The sequence below is a fragment of the Thermobia domestica genome, chromosome 2, assembly GCF_964235325.1.
Source record: "Thermobia domestica chromosome 2, izTheDome1.hap1.1, whole genome shotgun sequence".
In the NCBI taxonomy this organism is placed as follows: domain Eukaryota; kingdom Metazoa; phylum Arthropoda; class Insecta; order Zygentoma; family Lepismatidae; genus Thermobia; species Thermobia domestica.
Window position 1 is genome coordinate 293,129,919 of NC_137455.1, and position 26,149 is coordinate 293,156,067.

The 26,149-nt window shown below is 34.9% G+C and overlaps 1 protein-coding gene across 1 annotated transcript in view; it reads right to left on the reverse strand.

The window, feature by feature from the left end:
- Nucleotides 1-3,918: 3,918 nt before the first annotated feature.
- Nucleotides 3,919-26,149, reverse strand: part of LOC145678582 (aminopeptidase N-like) — a 94,332-nt gene continuing 72,101 nt past the window's right edge. Inside the window, exon 13 of the mRNA XM_081748898.1 lies at nucleotides 3,919-4,576. Within this exon, the coding sequence (XP_081605024.1) occupies nucleotides 4,409-4,576 (168 nt within the window). The 3' untranslated portion in view covers nucleotides 3,919-4,408. The remainder of the gene's footprint in view (nucleotides 4,577-26,149) is intronic.

A 26,149-nucleotide genomic window follows, 5' to 3' on the forward strand; every position in this document is an offset into this window, starting at 1 on the left:
ATGCTGTCAATAAATAAATTTTATGCTATATTTAACTGATGTAAAACTATATGTCATAAAAACTTACTGCATTGGGGGAAAACGGTGGTCATTTTAAAAGTAAATTAATAATGATGATAGTGAAAACGGTGGCTGAGTTTTGTTAACATACGATAATTGTCACTGTTGCAAGTTTTAAAGCATTTATGCGCAAATCACGTTTTGTCCCGAAATTTTGGGGTTTCCGCTTCTTACGCAAATTGGGATTGATTAGTGTAAGGGTTACCTAGTTCAAATTTACGTTTCTTAATATTTACAATGATATATAACTCTTGGTCCTATATGATAAAAGAAGGTGACTAGAACCGTGAAAGTGTATGTCACCTTATGCACTTTTGTACAAAGAGGTCAGAAAGTAACATTAGTTATATTTTTTTTTCTCGGCTTGTATTATACCGATTTGTATCATTGTTGGCTATCATTGAGATAAATATCAAGGGCATCTGTTGATGTTGTTTCGTTGGTGTGCAATAATTGTCAGTGTTTCAAACTTCTCATGATTTCTGAAAATATATATCTTTTTTTAATAACAAAGTTGTTTTCTTCTTCCTCTTCTTCTAGAAATTTAGCACGATGGGCATATATGTTGTTTTCTTAGATTTTCTGTCTTTCAAGCTTTCCAACCATATATGATTCATGGCTTTGTGATAATTAGAACGGTGGCTAGAGGAATAAACATAAAGGGTGACGATTTCCATAAATTCCTTGTCGTCGTCAAAAGATGGCGGACATTTTTCAAAATTGCGGGAAAAGCTACAGTGGGATTTTAGGGGACTTTTAGTATGTTATTCCTGACACATCCCCCTACTTCCATACCAATTTTCAGCTTGTTACTAATTTGTTCTTTTCTTGGCGGAAAAATGGGCTATCTTTACTGGACTATTTTGGACAATGAGTAGTAGCAATCTCTAAACGTCACACTTTGTTCATCCCCATGCTTTTAAGGCACGACGTTAGGAGGTTGTTAATATTATCACCGTCACTCTTCACTCTTTTCTGCCAACACTTGCTCTCTTTCCCAACACCCACGCAGCCGAACGCCGCCATAATGTGAAACGCTCCATTGCTTGTAATGTCTCGTTTGGCTGTACGCGGCGAGCTGCAGCCGCCGCTTTCTAGCAGGGAGAGGCGACTATTTTTGCTCGCCGCGTACATGGGCGGCAACCACCAAGCATATGTGAAAAGCTCCATTGCTTGCAATGTATTTCTGCCCTGCGCTGCAGTTCGTCGTTGCCGCTTGCGGCGAACTAACACCTAATGAGAAAGGTAGTATTTAAAGTAATAGAAACTTTAAATACAGTTCAGAAGGGAATTGAGATTGCACTAATTAGATAGTAATACTTCTTACTCTGGATTCTGGTGTTTTGATTAAAATTGAATACTTAATTACGATTTCAACGTTGATTAGTTGACTTTACATGTAAAAAAATATGTTGATCAAATCTTTTTCAAACTTAAAAACTGTTCAGAATAAGCAATACTAAATCACAGCTAAGTCATAACTTTAGGAGTGATCACGGTCTAAAGCCTTAAAGCGCATATTCGAAATATTAAATAACATCGTTTTTCAGGGTATTCAAACAGGCATTTCATATAAATAAAAAATAATAATTACATATACTAGATTAATGCATACTAAATTAAGTTACATGCACATAACAGAAATAAGTTATGCAAAGATTAATGGTGCAGATTAACAAAAGGAGAACATAAGTAACAATAGTGTAGATTATATCTAAAACGAACAAAATTGGTTTACTACAAAGGGTATAATATAACATGTCAACCATGCTTATTATTGAAATAAATTGTGTAATGATTTGCGTATCTTTAAATTTTGACAAATGTTTTTCATTGTGTTCGTACAATCACTTTACATCAATTTATATTTTTTACTGTGCATTATGTAACACTGAAGCAATGTTTGAAACCAAAGACTTGAATGAAAGAATGTTGTTACAAAACACTGGAAATCTCTTGTTGTCTCGAAAACAAGGCGAGAACTTTCATGTTTCTCGAGTTTTCTCGAATTTGAAAATGCACTTCTCGTCTCGACTGTCATCCGAAAAAGACACGAGAATTGAGACGAGATGAGGAATTTCTCAATTTGTGGGAAAGACTACATAAAAATAATATCACAAATTCTTACTAAAGATTTTTATAATAGCGGCAGACATTAGCTGTCAAGAGAGTTGCAACCATGTGCAAAAATTAACTTTTGTATGAGAAAAGAACTGAATACGAAGAAGACATTGTTTGTGCCATTCTACAAAGATAAAGGCTGTATGTAAATATTGCAGCAAATAAAAGGAGTATGTAATAGCTTCATGTTTACAAGGTCATTTTTCAAGTTTCAAACTTTGTCAATAGTTCAGGTAAATCTATCTAATATTTTCTTATGTCAATAACTTCAGGATGATTTGACCTAATAACAATTCTATTTTATTTGATGTAGATACAATGTAGTTCTTTATAAAGCACTGCATACTACATTTGAATGGATCAGCTCTTCAGGAGGTATTACTAAAGCGAATCACGAGCAACTTACCTAGATATAGAATTCAAAAATTCGCTCACAGATATGGAAAATATATCCATTGTTGAAAGTGCCGTTACCTGTTAAGATGTTAACGGATTGACAGCATTAACGACCTCAATCGAGATAATTGCTCTAGTTTTCTATTGCGTAAAACACAATTCAAAGAATTCGCTTCCGTTCAAGACTGTGCAGAGTAACTGACACACGGCCGTAATAACAGCATAACTTCATAAAATAACATTGTATACAGGTAAGATGTCTATATTTAACATTGCTGGTGAATGTACAAAATGAATCCTTAAAATTTACCAGCAGTACAGATAAATGGAACAATTATTTCATTTTCTGAAACGATGACAAATATCGAGATAATAATAGATTACTATTTCTTTAGTGGAAACCTCAGATCAACGACGTATGTAAGAAAGCGTTCTGGTCTTTCTACACACTCATTCGACTAAAGAAAATTCTACCTACTGAAACAAAGTTACAACTTGTAAAATCTCTAATATTTCCTCACCTTGAACATTGTGATGTAGCTCTATCAGACTTAAGTGAAGAATTAGTGTACCGGTTACAACATATCCAAAATGCCTACATACAGTTTGTTTATAATCTAAAACGATCTAATCATTTAATGCCATACTACAGAAAACTGGGCCTTGTGAAACTTGGTGGTAAACGTCATCTGCATCGAGTTACACTTCTCTTTAAGACTTCGCGGCTTTCAACAACCCTCTTACTTATTTCAACGATTGCAACCATTAAATGCTCATCACGATCACGATACAAGATCAGGTGTAAATAAACTTTCTCTTCCCTCTGCACTCGTCGAAATATTACTCGAATGCGTTCTTTGCATCCACTATTCGTGCATGGAATGGCTTCCCACACAACATAAATCTAACTCAATCAATTTATTTAAAAAGTTGGCCAAGCAGACCCTCCATTAGATTCTCTGGGCTTCTGATATCTGACAACAATGCTGATTTTTATTCTACTTACCTTTATTTGTTCTCTTATTTCCTAAATATGTCTGAATATATTACATTTTTATTTGTAATAATCTATGTGTGCATGTGATATATGTGTATAAATAAATAAATAAATAATGGTAACATCAAGTCAAATCCATTTCATATTAGTAGTCCAGTTTCCTTCTTAAGACATTTTAAGAGAAATATGTAATTTCTTTTTAAAGTAAAGGGCTACCATTTACACAACAAGTGGAGAACGTAAGAACTAACTTCATGGCAACTGGAGCAGACCAATAGATACAGTTTCTATTTTAACATGTTCTTTTTATTCAGTTTTTCTGTTTTATGTATAACAAAGGCAATATTTAATGTTAAAATTTATTTGATTATAGACTATTATGATAATGCGCAGTTATTCACACATAATCAGAGAAATGAAAATTTTAGCAGGTCTTTGTATTTTTTCTTAACCCTCACAAGATCAAGCCTCAGCGAATTCTGAAATACCATTTTTGAACTCTTATTATTCACAATGAAAACAGAGGAGAAAGATTTGTCCCGTGGAAACAAATATTTTATAAACATGTTAACACAAAATAAAAACATTGAGTACGCGATCACACATTTGGGATTAAAATCCCAAATTTTGAAAGAGCAGTACCTTGTATCTTCCTGGTCCTGCCATGTTTAATACTTCTCTAAAACTAGCACAATCGTCCGATTTATTCTCTAATTATTTTTCGGTACTGTTGCATTGAACAGAAAAAAAACACTAAACATTAATTCCTAGTGTCAAAGTAGTTGTAGTTACAGTTCATAATAAACGTTTCTTTGTTAACGTTTTCATTGTATCTCACGTTTGATCAACTTTTTTCTCTTTGTGGCACTCAAGCCACGCTTTGATATGTTTAAAGTTTTTGTTCATCCATTTGACATTTGACTGTACGTTCTCCAGTGCGCGATGCACAGCAAGTGTGCTCTGCTTTAAGAAATTTTTATTCTTTTCTGTGAATTCCTTTAGCTGCAAAAGACAAACAACTATTAGGAAGAGGTTACTAATCCATTAACAATTAGTTTAATAACAAAGTAGAAACCATAGTAATTGCTAATAGGTGCTACAGGATACATACCATTAGAAACTAAAAATCTTACCTGATACCCATTGGCACCCGAAGAAAATTTTCTAGGGGTGCATCTCTCCGGTTGCTATATTACGTTTGGTATTTTTAATTTGTTTTAAGAAAATCTTAAGGAATTTAAGTTGTTATTATAATCGTGCAGCCACATTTTCGCGAAGCCAGGGAGGTGCCCATGTTTATACCCAATCCAGTCTTCTCTTCTCTTTCGAATTCAATTATACCCAATATTTCACCCCGCCTCTGTGGTCATGGCCAAACAATGTAACTTTAGTGATATTTCGCCTAACATACAACATAAGTCGTGTTCATGGCCACAGAGCGGGACGAAGTATCTATTACATCAAATTCTAAAGAGAAAAGAATTTTACTAGTGTATAAATCCATTTGATTTTTAAAATTTTAATTACTACATTTCCAGGGGTACCTATCTCACACAACTCACTCATCTACCATAGAAGTATACTTGTTAAACGTTATGTAGGCTAATGGCTGGAAATTGATAAGTATTCAAAAATAAAGTTGAAAAATATGTTGGCTGCACGTAATTCGAAGTGCATTTATTGACCAAAACTTGCAAAAATCAATTATAGGTGTTATGCCTGTTATCGCAAACTAACACATATATTTTGCATTGTATTGACACAAATCGTTATGGATTGGGACCTCCAATCTCAATTTTACTTATTTCATAAAGGTTTAGTTGGCATTTGTTCGGGAAAGCGTCCAGTTACAACATAGATCCAACATTGGTAGTTGACTAGAAAATAATAAAGCCACTCTTTTCTTGTATGATTGAAGAAATGGATGCTTTCCAGTTTCGTATTTTGATACTTGTAGGTGCAATACTCTTTGAAAACTTTGATTTGGTTTCCTCTAAATTTTCTATCTTTCTTATTCACATAAGGCGAATAATGATAAACTAACTAAAGTTAGAGTATTGATTATTAGTTAATCAACCGGAATCTATGATGTTTCCTTACTATGTCCAGAAAAAATACATACACACAAAAAGAAAATCGACCACTGCATTTGTCAGGGAGTCGATATTCCTTGGTTGTAAATCAATGACTACGGTTCTCGCTTTGGAAGTGAAGACTCATCTTGGAGTCAAGCAGGCAGCTTATCTATGGATCTCACTACAAACTATAGATCTATGTCTCATATAACCATTGAAATGTGTGGACTAAATAATAATAATAATAATAATAATAATAATAATAATAATAATAATAATAATAATAATAATAATAATAATAATAATAATAATAGATGTTGATGAACTGAAACTTTTAAACTTACAATTTAATTGAAAAGATTAAAAGATGTATTACAAGCACATTTCATAGTAGCAAGCAAGGAATGATAAAAATAAAACATAAACTCTACGTCTACAATGTAAACATAGAACTACTTTCAGAACAATGAAGCTGATCTACGATCTAAGACAATCGTCTATGTGCGCTCGCTACAGATAATTGTAATAAAGTTATCATTCAACAACAACATAATTCGAAATAATTTTAGAACGTTCAGTTACCAGTGATGAAAATTTTCCGATTCATAAAAACATACTCCACTTATTCCTACATCGTTGTTTAGCCGTGATGTGAGGTGGAAACTTTTCTTCTATATTTTTCCGGAAAATTTTCCGTTCTTAACAAATATCAGTGATCAAGTAACAATCCCTCAGTATTCATAAAATTGATTTAATTCATGTATAGAAATGTTAAAAAGTGAAAGATCGTTTAAACAATCTGAAAATTTTCATGGCTCAGATAATTTTCAGTACTATGTAGGAACAAGTGAAACAATTTTTCATGAATCGAAGTATTTTCTGTCTTGTATGGAAAAATTGAAGAACTTTTTATGAGTCGGAAAATTTTCATCATTTTGAAGCAAAAAAATAAAAAAAAAACTTCCTGTGAATCGGAAAGTTTTATTGTTCTGTAGAAGCAAGTGAAAGGAATTTTCATGAATCGGAAAATTTTCATCACGATGTAAAAACAAGTGAAAAAATTTTTCATTATCCGGACAATTTTGGATATTGTGTATAGTGATGTTTGGTGGAAAATTTTCCACTATATTTAACTGCACATTTAGCTATAAAATTCAATTCCTGTAGAGGGAAGTTAGAAAGCAACAAATTATCATTGTTCCAATTAGCTTTCGGAAACCAGAAAATTTTGTAATATTTTAAGTTGGGAAGTAAAAATATACAGTGTTTCTCTCTCTCTCTCTCTCTCTGTGTGTGTGTGTGTGTGTAAAGTGCAGGGAACATACATCGAGTTCGTAGAGTACAAATATCCCATTCCAATATTTAAAATGTAACAAGAAATTGAAGAGAAGTCTTTGTGAATTTATCAATTTCAGAAACAGAAAATTCCACTATTTCTTCACATGTAGGCCTGCTATGTAATGAAATAACAACATAAAAGTTCCTTATGAAGATTATTTTTGTAACAGAAAATAAGAAATAATGATTTTATTGTGTTTAACACTAGTAAATCATAATTTCAATATTGGAATTTTGTATAATCAACATCTTAGAGCAGATATTTGTAATGGAAAACTACCATTATTACGTATAAATATGTATTAGAAATAATGACGATTCGATAGAACAAGTATATATATATATATATATATATATATATATATATATATATATATATATATATATATATATATATAAGAAATATGTTTTTTATTTTGTAAATGAAAATGAAATTACTTGTTGCTTTTATAACGCAGGGCTAATAGTGCAGATTTCTATATTTCTTTTATTATTTTATTAGAAGAACAACTACACAAATCAGCTTCCTTATTATTTATATTTCACTTTCTCTTCTGAATTAATATATGACTAAATAAATGTTTATTTCCAGAAAATGGTCAGTATTTGCTATCATGAGTAATTTAAACTCGAATATTGGGTAGATAAAAAATTTAAAGTAGGCACTTCATATATATCTACGTATTTATAAATGTTGCAGTATGTAAATCTATAAAAGTAGTAAAGCTATGAGAAAAAAGTCTTATGCGTATTAAACTGACGAAATCTAACATTGTAAGATCAAAGGTGGATTCTGAGGGAAGAACACATTCAAGTTTTTGAAACATTCTTGAAATGAAGAATCGTTAGATTTTCCCTTCATGAAACTTTTTAAGACAATATTTATTACCAATAAATTTTACGTCTAAACAACGATGTAGGAATAAGTGGAGGAAGCTTTTATGAATCGGAAAAGTTTCCGTTTCAAAATTTTTTGGAAAATTTTCATCACTGTACAGGACAAACAACTTTTCGATTCATGAAAAATTGTTTCACTTGTTCTGAGCCATGAAAATTTTCAGATTTTTTAAACGATCTTTCATTTTTTAACATTTCTATACATGAATTAAATCAATTTTATGAATACTGAAGGATTGTTACTTGATTACTGATATTTGTTAAGAACGGAAAATTTTCCACCTCACATCACGGCTAAACAACGATGTAGGAATAAGTGGAGTATGTTTTTATGAATCGGAGAATTTTCCGGAAAATTTTCATCACTGGTATGCAGTTAAATATAATGGAAAATTTTCCGCCTAACATCAATATACATAATATCCAAAATTGTCCGGCTTATGAAAAGTTTTCTCCACTTGTTTCTATATCGTGATGAAAATTTTCCGATCTATGAAAATTCCTTTCACTTGTTTCTACAGAGCAATAAAACTTTCCGATTCACAAAATGTTGTTTTACTTTTTGCTTCAAAATGATGAAAATTTTCCGAATCATAAAAAAATCTTCAATTTCTGCATATAAGACAGAAAATATTTCGATTTATGAAAAATTGTTTCACTTGTTATTACAAAGTACTTAAAATTGAGCCAGAAAATTTTCAGATTCTTTAAACGATATTTTAATTTTTAACATTTCTATACATGAATTCAACCAATTTTATGATTGCTGAGGAATTGTTACTTGATTACTGATATTTGTTTAGAACGGAAAATTTTCTGGAAAAATATGGCGGAAAATTTTCCACCTCACATCACTATCAGGTACATTGGTAGAGCCTCTCTTTCTTTCTTTTAAGACCATGGTGGCTCAGCCGTACAGCGCTGGCTTCTAATGTGTGGGCTTACTGGTTCGATCGCCGCCCAAATAAGTTTGTGGAGGACTACATCGTGCCCGTGGGGTTTCTTTGGAGTACTTTCGAGCCGAAGACAAAATATCTATTTCTCCGAGTGTAAAAGTCTTGATTGTAAGTGTTGTTCTTCAATAAATCATGCAATTTTTATATAATGTATATTTGTTTAGCTAGTAACTGTATCACTACAAAAACACTACAGAAATGCATTTTTATGTATTTTTTTTGTAAAGTTTGCAATTTTATTTTTAATCATTTTGTTATTCTCCACTTATTTGTAAGTACATTATAATTATTAAGACTACAATACACACCAAGGTGCTGGAGCACTCCAGTAGCTATACTAATCACCGCTGTGACGCTGTTTTCAGGCCTATTGGTTGGTATTTTCGTGTATTTTAATTTCAGATAATGACTTTCCCAGTGGTCAAGCCATTTCTTTCGTTTTAGAATAGAAGATAAATAAGGGGTGGGGTTCTTCAGTACCGATGTGTGTGTTTACGTTTGTGAAATCCAGTGTTGTCGAAAACCGTTTTAGGTACTTTACGTGTGTTTATGTGATATTTTTTGATGGTGAAAGTAAATGCAGGTTAAAGCAAGTTTACATACTTTGTACTGAAAACACTAGACCATCACAACGAAACAAAAGGAAGTATTCTGTTTCGATCAGTTACTTCACATATGTAGTGTCATCAGGAAAACGCGACGATCGCCTCTGCATTTTCTTTGTGGTATCTTGAATCAGGCTAACGCAATGGTTCTGTTCAACAATATAGGTTAACAGAAGAAAATCTTATGTAAGGAGTTTCTCAAAGAACTGGGGATGCAGTTACCTAGATCCTACATGAAGGAGTGCCTAAGGGTAAATCTTCCCACGAATTTGTCTACTGGCGTCGAAAATATTCTTGGTATTGAAGACCAACTATCATCTATATGTGGTTCAACACCTGGTCTTCCGAGGCAAGCACGATGTCGATTGTATCCCAGGAACAAGGACAGAAAACAAAATATTTTTGCACCAGGTGCAAGATTGCTGTTTGTGCTGAGCACATGAAGTATGCCTTTGATGCAGTAAGAAATAACTATGTTTGTTGAAAATTCAAAGAAATTGCTATTGCGTATTATTGTATCTGATAAAGTGATACAGATTTGTTAAAGTTCGTTTATTATTGCTTTTAGTACTACTTAACTAAATTAGATTTTCTGACACCCCACATGTGTATTCAGGTTAGCATTTTTTGTGTGAATATTGCAGGGTTAATTTTATTTATAAGCGTAGCACTTAAACATTTTCCTGTAACTTCGCATACATGCTTCCACAGGACGTTTCGTAATATTTCACAGGTAAATCAATTTAAAATGTAGTTAAACAATATTCATTCATCCCTTAAATGGTTAAAAAAGTAAACGTACATCAGGTGTAATTAACTTTCATGATAGTATAGTACGTTAGGAGAATGCTAGGCAAATTAGGAAATCTACTGTGAGGCTACCTCATCCTTGGAATATTTCGAGTGAGTCGTTTTCTTGCGGGAAGAAGAACAAAATCCTATTTCTTACCAACCACTTTCTTCCGTGCAGCTCTTGTTTAGCACAGAGCTTAAAGGCTTCACTTTATTTCCTCCCTTTAATTTCCGCCTGCCGCAAGAAAGTAGAAAACGAAAAATTTTTCAATCACGAAAAATGTTAGATTACTTTGTACGTAAGACAGGCATTTAAAGGGCTCCTCTGTACAATAAGTTATTCTTATTTGCATATCATTTTATTAAAATATTAAAAATAATACCTCATATAGATTTATATATCTATGTATAGAGCAGCGTTTCCCAACCTTTTTCAACCCGCGGCACACTACGGGTGTATTTTTAATTATCGCGGCACATTCAAATTTAAAATACCGTGTTTTTTTCCTCTGTGAATACTGATCTTCTTCTCACAAAGAAGAAAACTCGATCACTGGTTTCCCCGTGGTAAATCATTATGCTTATTATTTCATTCTAATTTAAAATTAAAAAAAAAAAAACTGCAATGAAATATAGGACTCAGGTTTTCAAAAATACATTTTTTTTTAAACTAGATCCAACCTTTCACTAAGAAGGAAGGTCACTAAATAACGAACGAACAAACAAATCCCTTGTACTTTAAAAGTATAAATGTAGGTAATTTGTATGCATGTTTACTTTGTCGAAAGGATTGAATGATATTTTAAACTTTCAAGTTACGAAATAGTTTGAATAAAGAAGCAATAATGGTTATAACAATAATAACAAGTACTTTTTTCCACATTAAAAATGTACAGAAATGTAAAACAGTATGAAACTTACCATTTATTAACTCGGTTAATATAGGCCTACGTTACAATTTTTAAATATTACACAAAGGTTAGAATTGTTCAATAATATTCTCTACAATGTAACAATTTTTCAATAAAATCTATTGAAGGTTACAATTGTTTAATATTTTCTAATATATGAAGATTACAGTATTTCAAAAATAAGGAAAACAGGTTGGCGTACTAAGCAAAATTAATGTGCAACTTGAGTACAATATTCTTTCATAATCTTCTTCAGCTGTGGATGGATAGTTGATAAACACACCCTCATATCGTGTTCCAGAGTTAACAGTTGGGACCTGTTCTTACTCTTGGTTGTATTCATTGCAGAAAATCCTGCTTCACTTAAGTAAGATGTAGAAAAGGGAATAACAACTTTCACAGCCTTTGTAGAAATGTGTAAGAGCCTGCGGCAAATAAAATTGTTTTCGAAATAGTACCTGCTACACAGTAATGTATGCACAATAATATATTACAATTACCACATTTTTTCCATTGTAGATGATCATAGTAATGTGAAATACGAATATATATTTTTATTTCTTGCAATTTGGTTGCTATAGAATTAATAATTTTGTTTCGATTTTCTCGCGGCACACCAGCGGCCCATTTGCGGCACACCAGTGTGCCGCGGCACACCGGTTGGGAAACGCTGGTATAGAGTAAGAGAAGACAAGTCTAGTAAATATTTATTGATATATTATTTAGTCATTGATATTATTATTATTATTATTGTGTATGTATATGTGTGTATTAATCCAAGTATATTTCTTTATTTAGCGAAACTTCACATATTAGGGGAAAATACTTTTCTTCATACTTCGCGATTTCCAACTATTGGCAACATGAGCTGTTTATTCAGCTGGTAGAGATAGACAAGGAAGAATGGAAGCTTGCTGCTCCGTACGCGCTTTCTCTTCCTTATTGTTGGCTCAGGACTTCGTATGTCATAGCCCGAAGAGTATAAGCGGAGAACCCTTGTGAACGTGCCCCCCTCTCGGTGCAAACGATTTCCGCACATCAACAAAAAGTACTTCGTTTGTACCGGTTTGTACGGCAAATAATTTTGTTTCTATTGTACTACAGTATGATAAATTAAGAAGACAAAGTAGTTAGGTTAGGTTCACGCACCCTCCCCCCACAATTTTCTAGGATCGATTTAATTGGCTCATCTGAAATACCTTTGTTTGTACCGGATTGTACCGTAATATGTTTCGCTTGTACCGTCCTAGATTGTGAGAAATTAACGGAACAAAATGGGGACCAAGATCAAGCAGGCCGTCAAATCAGGATTTAATATACCGGGTACACATGACTTTTGTATCTCATATGAAAGTACGTGGTTAGTACCGGATTGTACCGCAATGAGTTTTAGTTTAACCATAATAGATTATGATAAATTAAGAAAACAAAATTAGGGGGGTGCGTGAACCTGCCCCCACGTGCCAGTACAAACGATTTAATCGGCTTATTTGAAAGATTTTCGTTTGTACCGGATTGTACCGTAATTTGTTTCGTTTGTACTGCGTACGTACAGAGTATTCCATGCAGGGTGAAATTCCCAGACATGCCATCAACCGAATTTTCAGATATGCTCTGACTTTATAGTTGGTCCAAAGTAGGCAAACGATAAGTCTTGATAGCAGTGAACACGGAATCCTTTGGCGCGATGTCGGAAGTGTTAAGGATCGTCAGCAGCACGGTCTCTCGTACTCGGAAAAACATATGCTGCAATGTTTTCTTTCATGCTTATAACTGAAGAAAACGTGAAGTATACCTTGATGAAATACATCGCATCACACATTATTCCGAACACAAAAGAACATGGAGCTGCCGGTTCCTAACACTTCCGACTTCCCTCCGAAGCATTGGATGTCTATTGTTCTGCCCTGTCGCGACAAAACGCTGTAACTTTGACGGAGCAGTTTTGAGAAAAAGAGCAGTGAAGTCGCTACAGACCGGCTAGTTTCCTTCTTACATCGAAATTCTCTTTGGTATATTTTCAAAAGTATTTGACTCAGCTCAATGCTGGGCCTGGTGAACATAAGTATCGGTGGGGGAAATTCAAAAATGCTTATAGCGACAAAACAATGTAACTCAAGTTACAGCGTTTTTTCGCGACACGGCAGTGTTGTCAAGGCTTACCTCTTGCCTACTTTAGACCCTCGTTGAAATCAGGGTATACCTGAAAACTCGATTGAGACCATATTTGAGAATTATACCCTATAGGGAATATCCTGTACACTAATTGAAAATTGACAAAATATGCCCTTTTGAATTGTGTATGCATGTCTTCCTTTATTCTGATAAGAATCACCATCCACAGTTTTTGAACTCGAAACAGGACCGCAAAATTAGGCTTTTTCGCGATTTTGGACAGTCCTAGCTCTGAAACTATGCACTTTTCGCCATGCATATGATCTTTTTCTCTTATTTTGATGTGAGGAATCAGCTCTTACAGTTTTTCGGTATAGTTCATTAACACCCTATATATATATATGATGAGATAGTGACATATTGCATCAGGATGGGAGAGATAAGGTCAACGCCATAGTAACGGGGAACTTGAACTTCGTAGTGGCAGAAGGAGCTGCAAGTAAGATGGTGAGAACTTTAGACTAGGTAGAGCGAGAAACACAAGGTCGAGAAACATGAAAGAAACATTTCCAAGTCCAAACTTAAAAAAGTCCCAGAACTTGTCCACAGAGAGAATACTTAATAATACCAACAATGTTTTGTTTGGGAGTCTGAATGAGTTCTCTTGAAATCTGATTTGATAGTCTAGCAGAAATTGGAAAAAATTGGGCCATAACGTGCATGAATGTATGCCCTATGTTTTTTTTGGTGTTTCTGATAGTTCAAAGTCCATAGAATCGAAATTCGAAAGGTGAAGGCTCGGCATTGTTGGGCATTTTGATTCACGTCACCTATTTCAATATTTGCGGTGACCTGCGCATCATTTTTGTTATAAAAAATTCATACTTGCTATTGTAAGTTACTTACTACTGAGACAATTGCAGTAATTTTTTTGCGCATAAGTGAGAATTTACTAAATAAAGTTTTATAATACATTATTATCATTCTGACATAAGAAGTAAACAGTGTTTCCAACTTAAAATCTTGTAAAAAAATCGAATTTTGTGAAGTATAATCCAAGGTAATGCTAAATAGGATATTGTGAAAATTGTCTAGTACATTTGGTTTATCTCTGACACAAAATGAAAATATGTAGAGTATCACTTAAGTCCAGTTGAATTTTGTGGCTGTTCTGCCCTTTTTAAGTAACGTTCACATATTAATTATTACCTATAAACTGAACTCAATATTAATTTTAAGTTTAAATTAAGAGCTACTTTACCAATAAGAAAGTTCTATCCTTTTCATAGAGTAGGTTGATTTTTTGTCAACTAAGTTTATTTAGTCTATAGAGTAGCTTTCGTCAGTTAGAGTGAGTAACAGTTAGCAACACTGCTACTTCCTAATCTTATCTTAAAAAGGAAGGAAGTTGAAGAAAACCTAATTTATAAAATAGGTAGTGCATTCTCATTGACGATGTAGTCCTTAAGTTACATTAAATATTAATATCAATATAAAACCTATTTGTAGAATTACTGGGATTTAGTGCTATTTTGTTAATACTTACCTGACATCATAATGGGACCTCCACAGAGCGTCATAAGGGCGTGTATGCTCTACGAGTTCAAACTAGGATCAAACGCCGCTGCAGGGAGACGGAAGATATGCCAGGCCTTTGGTGAGGGTGTCGTGACTTCACGGACAGTGCAGTAGGGTTAACAAGCTTAAAGGCAGTGACGAAACACTCCAAGACGCACTAGTTGCCGGAAGACCAGCACATGTATAAAATGAAGATCTTCAGGCAGCAATTGGGGCGAACAGTGGCCAGACATGTGAGGAACTGGGACTATACGAGCACGGTCAGTGTGAGTGGATAAACCGTTCGGAAGCAATTCCATCAACCTGGGAAGCATTACAAGTTGGGTCGATGGGTCCCACATGATTTTATTCTGGGCCAGAAAGAAACGCGAGCAGACACCTGTGTTTCTTTGCTGTCTCGTCTGAGGAAGGAGACATTTCTTAACAGGATGTTGACATGTGATGAGAAGTGGGTCCTGTATGAAGCTCCACGGCGCCTTTATCATTGGTTAGCATCCCATTAATTGGTTCTAAAACAGCCGAAACCAGCACTGCACCAAAGAAGTTCATCCTGTGTGTTTCGTGGATTGCTCGCGGCATCGTGGATCGGGAACTGCTACCACCTGATCAGAGCATCAATGCAAATGTGTACTGTCATCAGTTGAGCCGTGTTCCAAAAAAAGAAAAAAAAACAAAGTTCTGGAGCCAGCACTTCTGAATCACAAAGGGGTCATCCTGTTACTGGACAACGCTAAAACCTACGTGGCTAGGAAGACCCGGGACACTATTCTAGGCTTTGGATGGGAAACACTATTGCATCCGCCATACTCCCTGGACATTGCACCGTCTGATTATCCCTTGTTCCATTCCTTGGACAATCACCTTAGAGGACACCAGTTCAAATCCCCAGTAGAAGTGCAAAATGAAACTTTCTTCGCTTCACGGCTCACCAAGTTCTTCTGCGATGGAATCCATGGCCTTCGAGAACGTTGGCAGGTCATCGAGGTTGATAGGGACTATTTTTTATCTTCTAGGTACTTCTTAGGTGACATATTGATGCTCGAAAGTGAGAAATCAAATAATTTGTTCCCTTGAGTAGAGATTTCTTAAGTATATGGTTTTCTTCTATTACGTTTCTTCTTATAGATTTATTATATTATAGCACTGTACACAATCTTAATAATAGGCAAGTACTTCTTCTGTAAATAAGATTTAACAGTTTAAAAACTGATCATTTATATAATGTGTTAGGCATATCTTATTTTGCACTATTTTCTTACCGTTACAGTAAGTATTAAGAGGGAAAGATGGTAATATATAAAAGCATGGATGGCAAATTGTTCATGATTCTACCTTGAAGGCAATTTTGAAATCTGGTTCCTGCTCTATTTCGCTTAGTACCATTGTAGTACATAAATAGAAGATTATGTGTTGTTTGCCACAGTGTCGTTTGCTACGACTTGATTTTAGTGTTTCTGCCACGGTATTGTTCTCTCTGATTTATCTTATATCATAATCTTGAAGATTTATACAAAATCGAATCATAAGCAGAGAGTTGCCAGATGACAATTAAATTCTATTATATTTATAAACAGAATACATACAATACAAACGGTTCCACGCACATTATTGGGTTACTGCACTATCGGCTGTTAACGTCGCAGTTAAATTTATTCAAGTTGAGTTCATGAACTCGAGGGAATCATTCTTGTGCTTATAAACTCCCCAAATATATTTTGAAACTTGATGTGACGTACAATATGTGTGTACTGGAATGTGTAGCCAACTTTGTATCTAGGCATATCATCAGGACCATCTATAAGTGAGTCCCGGGGACCCGGAGCTTCGGGAGGGTGCATTATAAAATTGATCTCTTTCTTTTAATATTCCATAACTTTCTTAGAGATAAACAAAATTAGATTTAAATATGTGGATTTAGCAATCTTTTAAACACCTTTGGTGAGCGGAAGGAAATTTAGTCTATTGGTAATACAAAAATTTAGTGACTTTTGTATTGTTATTTGGTTATTTTCAAGCCCTCAGATATTATTACAAATATTATTAAAATACACGGGTGGGCAATCTCTTCATAGTCTTTCTGAAACAAGATGGAGTGTGCACAAATTGGAGTGGATTTGAGTTAAGCATCCAATTCAGCAGCATACTATATGAGACCAGGGTTTACAACTTAACATGGAATCCGAACCACGTAAGTTTTCGCCGGTAATCTAACCCGGGTCTCCCACACCAAAGGTGTGTACCTTATCCACATTTCCAAACGGGAGATGTGTGCACGATTTGCGTCAATAAAACCTATAACAGAAGTATACGGTCAGATTACATATCTGTAAGTTTCAGCCATTAATTCTCTCGGGCGTTTGAAGGGGAAATTTAGACTATATAAATGTAAAAAGTTGAATCCTACCATCGAGAGATAACTCATTTGATACTGAAACATTCCCAGAAGAAACTAAGAAAAACAATTTAAAATATTGGTGTTTTGATATAAGTGTACACAAAATCATATCTCAGGAGGATTCTTGGCATGCAGAAATGAGAAATATTTGTGCAACGTTTAAAAAATGACAGTGATGCAATCAAGAAATTCATTACAATCTATTCTGATCATCTAAGTTATAATTTTGTCAAGTCAATGTCTGCGCAGCTGCTATCTCGAATTTTCTCAATGATATTATAAATTAAAGTTACAATATTTGAGTTTTTTGAACTTTGTAAGACACTCAGAATTTTTCTTACGCTGGTAGTGACTGTTATTTCAGGTAAGAGTAAATTATCGTTAAATCACCATTTGAGGCCAAAAAGCTCAACTTTACAGGCCATTTCTCTCGTAACTTTATGCATGGATATATTTAGGGATATTTTCATTCGATTCTGTGTTCTATAATTAATTTTAAAAGCGCAATTAGACATTTATCCAAGTGTTGGCACTGTTGCTCAAGAATGTTCATCACCTGAGAGAACATGACGACCTGAGAAAATGTCTCAGAAGCTAGAAGTTCGTACATAAATTTCAGGACCTAATAACAGCATTTTACTTTGGATTTATATTTTGCATGGATGACGTGCAGTTTGTACAGAATGCAGGGGATAAATGTTCTAATAGGAGCCACCTAGGAGTAAGAACCAACCGTGATGTGTTATAGTCATTACTTTATTCCATGCTTCTGGGCTCATAAATTCTGCTTTATAGTATGTTATGTCTATAGAAAGCCTATGGGGATATTAGAAAAGAGTTAGAAACAGCAAAAGGGCTATATGACATCAACTTTGAGCTTCGTAAGTTAACACATATACATCTGTTATTACAGTTGGCATTTGGTAATCTTGCGACCGCCTAAACTTTATATATATATAGGTAGATAGATAGATAGTAAAATTAGAGGACCCCTATAAATTTGATGGCCAACAGCAGACCTGTTCCAGTTCTCTGGTGCCCCTCCTTCTGTTTGCAACGGAACATTAGGAGTAACCTAACCCCAGGCCTCTAGTCTGCAACGGGACTCTTGGCTTTTCCTGTCTCCTGGCCTAGTCTCCTGGCCTAGCTGGCTTTGTCGGGAATCCTAACCTCAGCCGCTTAGCCTGCTTCGGGGCTCTGTGGTCATCTAACCAACCCTCTGCTTGCCACGGAGCATTGGGATCCCTAACGCCATTTTGCTTAACCTGCTACGGGGATCTGTGAAGATCCTGTCTGCAATCTTGTGGTCAAAAACTACCTATATCTAATCTTGCAAATAGGGATGCGCACGAGTCGAGACATGTCTCGAATCTCGACTCGACTCGACTCGAATTCGAGTCGAGACACACTTTGTAAAATTCGAGACGAGTCGAGACAAACGTATTTCTCGACTCGAATTTTCGAGTCGACACACGAGTCGAGTCGAGACAGCTTCTAAAAATCTCGACTCGACTCGAATGTCTCGAAAATCTTTCTATAACTTTTAATATTATCTTGAAGAAAGTGCTCATTCAGAAACACTCGGCACTAGAATTTCGGAAACTGCAGGACTTGTCAGGTGTTCGAGAAGTGTTGTGGTGAGTGTCTTCAACAAGTGGCGAAACTATGGGAAAACGACGTCCAAACGTCGATGGGTTGGGCGCCCTCCACCTCATTACATTTGTCCGACGTCGTAGGCTGGGCAGACTGGTAAAACAGGACAGGAAGCGAACTGCGTCGAAACCAACATCAGAGTTTAATTAATGCTGGGCAAAGTACAAGTGTGTCTGAACTAGTGTTGTAAAATTTTCGGAAATTTTGAACATGTTGGTAAAAAACTTTTTTTATTTCTTTCTTGAAAAATTGGAAAAATTGAAAAAATAAAAATATTTGTATTAGATTATTTTTACTAGTAATCATATCTTTTTTCTTCAAACGCGTTAGTTCAAAAATTTCAATATTGCCAATATTAAAAAATAGCACTCGAAAATAAAACTATTCCAATCATTATCTACATATTTACGCGTATATGTACTAGATCCCCACAGAAAAGTTTATATGTTTGTCTCCAGTCCTTTCGACAATGAGATCTTGATCCCACAAGTGCTAGGAACGTGCCGTTTTCATTGGTCGATTCCAAAATTTTGTGTAAATTGTCCAGTTCTAATTGAATATTTAAAAACAAAAACAACATGGCCATTAGTTCTTTATTACATTTTTAGGGGTACAGTGGAAGTACTGAATTTTTTGTAAAAGTAAAGCATCATACTCTATGAGTTATATATTCCAACGTCGCATAGTTGTATATAGGGGTTGTATATCTCTCAGGGGTTTGTTTAATGGCCAAAGTATAAGAAAACGAAGGATAATCATTTCTCCAGTCTAAGATGAATCTTCATTGTTTGGGGAGTTTGTTCACAATGAACTCCGTATATCTCTGACATAATTAATTATGTGTGTAATTTATTTATTTATTACATAATGCATGCAAAAAGAAAGGAAACACTGGTCATATACGAATTAGAAATTCCAACTACAAGTGGGCTCAAATCTTGCAAACGGTGCGAAATATTGAAAAAAAAAATAATCGAAAAAATTTCTCGTTTATGATACCCTTCCCGATTTTTATGAAGGCGTACTTCACTTGTATCTGTAAAGGGACATGTACAGATATGGGGATTGACAAGGAGATTCATGCTCATATGTGAACGATGCGCTGTGTAGAGAGCGCAGGTTCAGCTAGTTGAAAATTAATAGTCTGCACTTATTTCTATTATGCCATTTATTCGTGGATATGCATTAATTACAGAACTTTTACAGTTACATGCTAGCCTACCAACATGAAGTGCTTCTGTTGCAACAAATAGTTCTCTTGAATGAAACTGAGTTCTTAATATGCTCTTTGATCTAGTGAAGTTTTGTTAATTTTAACCAAATCACTTCTTAAGAGAAAGAGCAATAGGCAAACTTCACTAATGCTAATGCACTAAAACATATAATTACTATTATTTAATATTTTAATATAGACACTTATATAAACTTTATGTACAAAATCCTGTATCCGTAGAGGTCTGCGCGGATGCGGATATCCGTGGATATATCTACGGATATCCGCATTAAAATGGGTATTTGCGGATATATATCTCTTTTCTGTGCGGATAGCGGATAAAATTGCGGATAATGTTTCCTACATTTTTTGTACCAAAAAAAAAAATGCTGTGAATTTTCTGATAATGGTGGAAAGAGCATTAGAAACGTTCGTTTTGAATTAAAAGTTTTAAAACCAGTTGAAAATACTAAAATAAAAAAAAATGTGTGTTTGAAGCTTGTGACTCAGTGACAGCAAAAGGACAAAAAATGACACGAGAAAGTTGTCCTTTTATTGCTGTTTTCAATATTTTTAGCTGCCGTTTTGTAGGTGAATGACATCTCTGACCTAAACAGAAAGAAACGACAGGCCCCATCGCTAATCCTCTGGTAAAGCTGAAAATTTTCAGACCATTCGCCTTGAAGAGGAAGAAATGTCTTCAAATAAAGTTTTTATAGCCTGAGAGGTCAGGAACCAAAACCCTAATTTAAAACACCGCATCCCCTTCCATAAACTGAAAACTGATCAGCAGAATTATCTTTGCCTTTTGTGGCAAACTGGAGAAGCGCGTAGGTCACCGAAATAGTAAACAAATCAAATCATACGCTCATCTTTCTCTCTCCCTCTCTCTTAAAAAATGAAGAAAAAAAAATCTTCACTGTTTCGTTTGAAGTACAGCAGATACTGAATGCACGTTTGCGATCCCACAGATTTCTTTCTTCGGAGAGGTGCCACGGACCTCATTGAACATTCCGAGGGATTGGAGTTTTATAACAGCAATTGTTTTCTCTCTCTCTTTCTTCTTGTGTGTATGTGTATATGTATGTATGTTCTGGGCCTCTGGTAAAGAAAGAAAGAACAACCAATGCGTTGTTTCTCCTATCCTAAATGTGTCCAACAATGAGTGGGGGCTGCAAAGGAAAGCAGTAAATTCTAAACTTCCTCTATTGCCTCTTCCCGAAATTAACGGTATAGACTTCCTATTTGTATTCGAAGTTATTTTCACTTCTAGTTTCAGTAAAAGCTTGGTCGTGAAAGCTTGAGTTGATTTTGAGTTTAACGTCCCGTTCAGCAGCGAGGCTATATGATACGTGGATCTACCGATTAATGTGGAATCCGAACCACATGAGCTGCCGCCGTGAATTGAACCCGGGTCTCCCACGCCAAAGGCGTGTACGCTAACCGCTTAGCCACGAAGGAGCTTGGTCGTGAAAGCATGCATTGTATTGCGTTGTTAGTTTCGTCACTTATTTTTTTAAAATTTAGTGCAATTACTGGTGCCAGTGTCAGTTCGGGATATGTGGATGTGTTTGCAGTCCTGTGATTAATTTTTATTTCTTAATAACGATAATTTCTATTTCGCCTTTGTGTTTAAAACAAATGCCCCTTTTTATGAGTAATGATGAAGTTTAAAAACTTAGTGACGTGCTCTAAAATTAGTCGATTGAGGGGACATTACTTACGTGACATTATTTTGGCCCGATATCTGCATTTGAAGATCTTGGGTAAGTACATAAATCGTTCATTAATTTCTAATTTGTCTGCACGGTTTATATTGCATTTTATTTATCGTAGTTGGTATTTGATCACGAGGAAACTGATATAATATATTGTTTCGTTTGATTCAGAAAACTACGTGTATTATAGAATATGTAAGTTGTATATATTTGTTATCTCATTATCTGCGGATGCGGGTAGAGATGCTGCGGATACGGTACGGATGCGGATGCGATATTTTGTATCCGCGCAGACCTCTACCTGTATGTAAACAAACACATGTTTCCTAGTGCGACAGATTATCTATTACAATCAAAATGAAAGTGACTATGTTTCTAACTTAATAACTCCTGAATCATCAGACCGACCTTGATAAAATTTTGAACATAGATGAGGTTCGGGATGATTTTTATCATTTCACTTTGAAGGTGCAACTTGAGGGAAGGGGAGAGGGGAAAATGGCAGATATTAGTGTCGAATCCATACTTTTCGGGGTCGCTGAAATGAAAAATGACACTTCCGATGCCGTTTAAATCAAATTTGGCCCCACAACTTGGAGGAGGGAGAAGATATATAAAATTATTGAAAATGACCGATATTAGTGTCGAATCCATAGTTTTCGGGGTCGTAGAGATGAACAGTGACTCTTCCGGCCGTTTAAATCCAAATTCATCTATATATATATATATATATATATATATATATATATATATATATATATATATATATATATATATATATATATCGAGAGAGAGAGAGATGATCGAAAATGGCCGTCGAATCCATACTTTTTGGGGTCCCTGAGATAAACAGAAGATGCCGTTTAAATCCACAAATTCAGCCCAATTAGTACTCCTAAGGGCGAACGGGAACATGTAAAGGTAATTGAAAATTACCGACAGTAGTGTCGAATTCATAATTTTGGGGCTCTATAAGTTCATTGGTGACAGTTTGGGTGCCCTTTATGTCTAAAATTAAACGTATTCTCCCCATGCAAGGTATTCGGCTAGTCTGTAATAATAACGAACGGAAGTTTCACATATTCAACCCTTTAATATATTTGTCGCTGCTCAAATTTACTCACTTGTGCGGTATATGTGTATATGTGTAAATAAGTTCATTTCCTTTTTTAAGTTATTCGAAAAACATACAAATAATAAAGAGGGAAGATTTTACCGGAAATTAGGAAACTAAAAAGTAAAATTAAAACCTGTTGCTTTAAGTATTTTTCCTGTTAGCAAAATACATTGTATAAATAAGATTACTAGCATTAGACGAAGAAATATTTTTTAAATTATATTTTCCGGTTTTTGCTAATATTCCCGAACAATTTTTTAATTAATGGGTTCAAAATTTTTGGAAATTTTACCGACCTTGATAAAATTTTCAATATAAATGAGGTTCGGGATGCTTTTTATTATTTCACTTTGAAGATGCAACTTGAGGGAACGGGAGGGGGGAAATGACATATATTAGTGTCGAATCCATAGTTTTCGGGGTTGCTGAGATGAACAGTGACACTTCCGGCCGTTTAAATCGAAATTCAGTCCCATTAGTACTCTAAGGGGGGATGGTGACATGTAAAGATAATTGAAAATTACGGATATTAATGTCGAATTCATAGTTTTGGGGCTCCATAAGTTCATTGATGACAGTTTTGTGCCCTTTGTGTCCAAAATGAAACGTATTCTTCCCGTGCAAAGAACGGGTATTCTGCTAGTCTGTAATAATAACGAACGGAAGTTTCACATACTCAACCCTCTAATATATTTCTTGCTGCTCAAATTCACTCACTTGTGCGGTATATGTGTGTATGTGTAAATAAGATCCTCTCTCTTTTTGAGTTTTTCGAAAAATATACAAAGAATAAAGAGGGATTTTACCAGAAATCAGAAAACTAAAAAGTAGAATTAAAACCTGTTGCTTTAAGTATTTTTCTGTTAGCGAAATACATTGTATATACAGTAGGACGTTGATAATCCGAACGTCAAAAATCCGAACCCGGTCCCTAGAAGCTTTTTACATTTTGTCTTAACGCTTGCGATAAACAAACAATAATATGTCCGTCGACGTTGTGTGAAGCCAGTGTTTTTACAAAAGTTCATTCATATGTAATTGTTTGTCATACATATTTTTATTTTTATTTTCTCTTAGGCCTATAAGTTTTAAGTGTGACTTACAAAATCAGTGTAATTTAGTGTACGAGCAGGTTCTTCAGAAACATTAAATGTAAGTAGCCTTTCGTACTGTATTGTAATTGCTGTATGTACTGAATAACCACTGTATCGATAGAAGTACATACCGTACAGTATATGTAAGCCTAAATGACATTTTTTGTCATTTTAGAAAATGCGAACTACCTGTGGTCCCAATTAGTTCGGATTTTCGACTTCCTACTGTATTGCTAAAGACATGTTACAGCATTAAGATTACTAGCATCAGGCCAAAAAATAGTTTTAAACTATATTTTCCTGTTTTTGCTAATATTTCCGAACAAATTATTTTTTCTAATGGATTCAAAATTTCCGGAAATTTTACATAGAACATATCTCTATAAAATTTGTCTGATTTAACATATTAACTAAAAACTAGTAAATACAAAACACTTTTAATTTTGAAAGCATAATATAATAAAATATTCGAAAATTTCAATTTCACCCAAATTTTCCGTTTTTTTCCAAGCTCGGGAGAACCGTAAAAAAATTGTTCTTTTAAACCCAAAATTTCCGTTTTTCCCAGGCCTTCACTACACTAGTCTGAACATACATTGCACCGAACACTCATAACGATGGACGTCCGCAGTCGATGACCCATTCATGTGCGAATTTTAACACCACGACATCGGCAACTACGACTGAAATGAACACGTGACCATCGCCACTGGACCTTGGCACAGTGGCAGAGCGTTGCATTGTCTGATGAATCCCGATACCTTCTTCATCATGACGATGGGAGGATGCGAATCCGTCGTATTCCAAAGGAACAGCTCCTTGACACTTGTACTGCGAGACGGAGACAGGCGGGCTGCGGCTTAATTCTTATCTGGGGAACATTCACGTGAGCATCCATGTGTCTAGTGCAGCGTTTCCCAACCTTTTTCAACTTGCGGCACACTTCAGGGTAACTTGAATTCTCGCGGCACGCATATTATTATTATTATTATTATTATTATTATTATTATTATTATTATTATTATTATTATTTGAAAATATAAAATACTGTCGTATTTTTTTCTGATTACTGACATCCTTCTCACAGAGAAGAAAGCTAGACCACTGTTTTTTCCCCGTGGTAAATCATTATGCTTATTTTTCATTTTAATTTAAAAATAGAAAACAATTACAATCAGATATAGGGCTCAAGTTGTTAAAAATACACTTTTTTTTTTCGAAAACTGTATCCAACCTTTCATTAAGAAGGATCACTAAATAACGAACGAACAAACGAATCTCTTTTACTTTTAAAACACAAATATAGGTAATTCGTATGCATGTTTACTTTGCCGGAAGGATTGAATAATATTTTAAAATTTGAAGTTACGAAATAGTCTGCAACAATAAAGAAGCAATAATGGTCATAACAATGATAACAAATACTTTTATTTCAAAATTAGAAATGTACAGAAAAATGTTCTACAGAAAAGTAACACTGTATGAAACTTTAAATTTTAGATTCATAGTAGTAATTTGAAATACAAATATACCTTTTTCTGTATGTCTTGCAATTTGATTGCTATAGAATTAATAATTTTGTTCCGATTTCCTCGCGGCATACCAGCGACCCATTCGCGGCACACCACTGTACCGCGGCACACCGGTTGGGAAACGCTGGTCTAGTGGAACTCGAGCAAGGCACCATGACGGCCGAAGGGTATTGCACACTGCTTGCAGACTACGGACACCCTTTCATGATGATCATGTTTCCCAACGGTAGTAGGATTTTTCGACAAGATAATGCACCATGTTACAAGGCCAGGAATGTGAAGGAGTGGTTCTAGGAACACAGGAGCGAGTTGCAAGTGATGTGCTGGTTCCCCGACTCGCCGGATATGACCCCAATCGAACACATCTGGAATGTGATTGAACGTGACGTCACGACGTATCGCCCCCTCCCCGGAATTTACGGGAATTAGGTGACCTGTGTGTGCATATGTGATGTAACACTCTCCGGCGACCTACCAAGGATCATTGCGTCCATGCCAAGACACGTCGCCGTTGTTATCCGTTCCAAAGGTCGACATACTGATAATTAGGTAGGTAGTCATAATAGTCTGGCTGATGTGTGCGCAC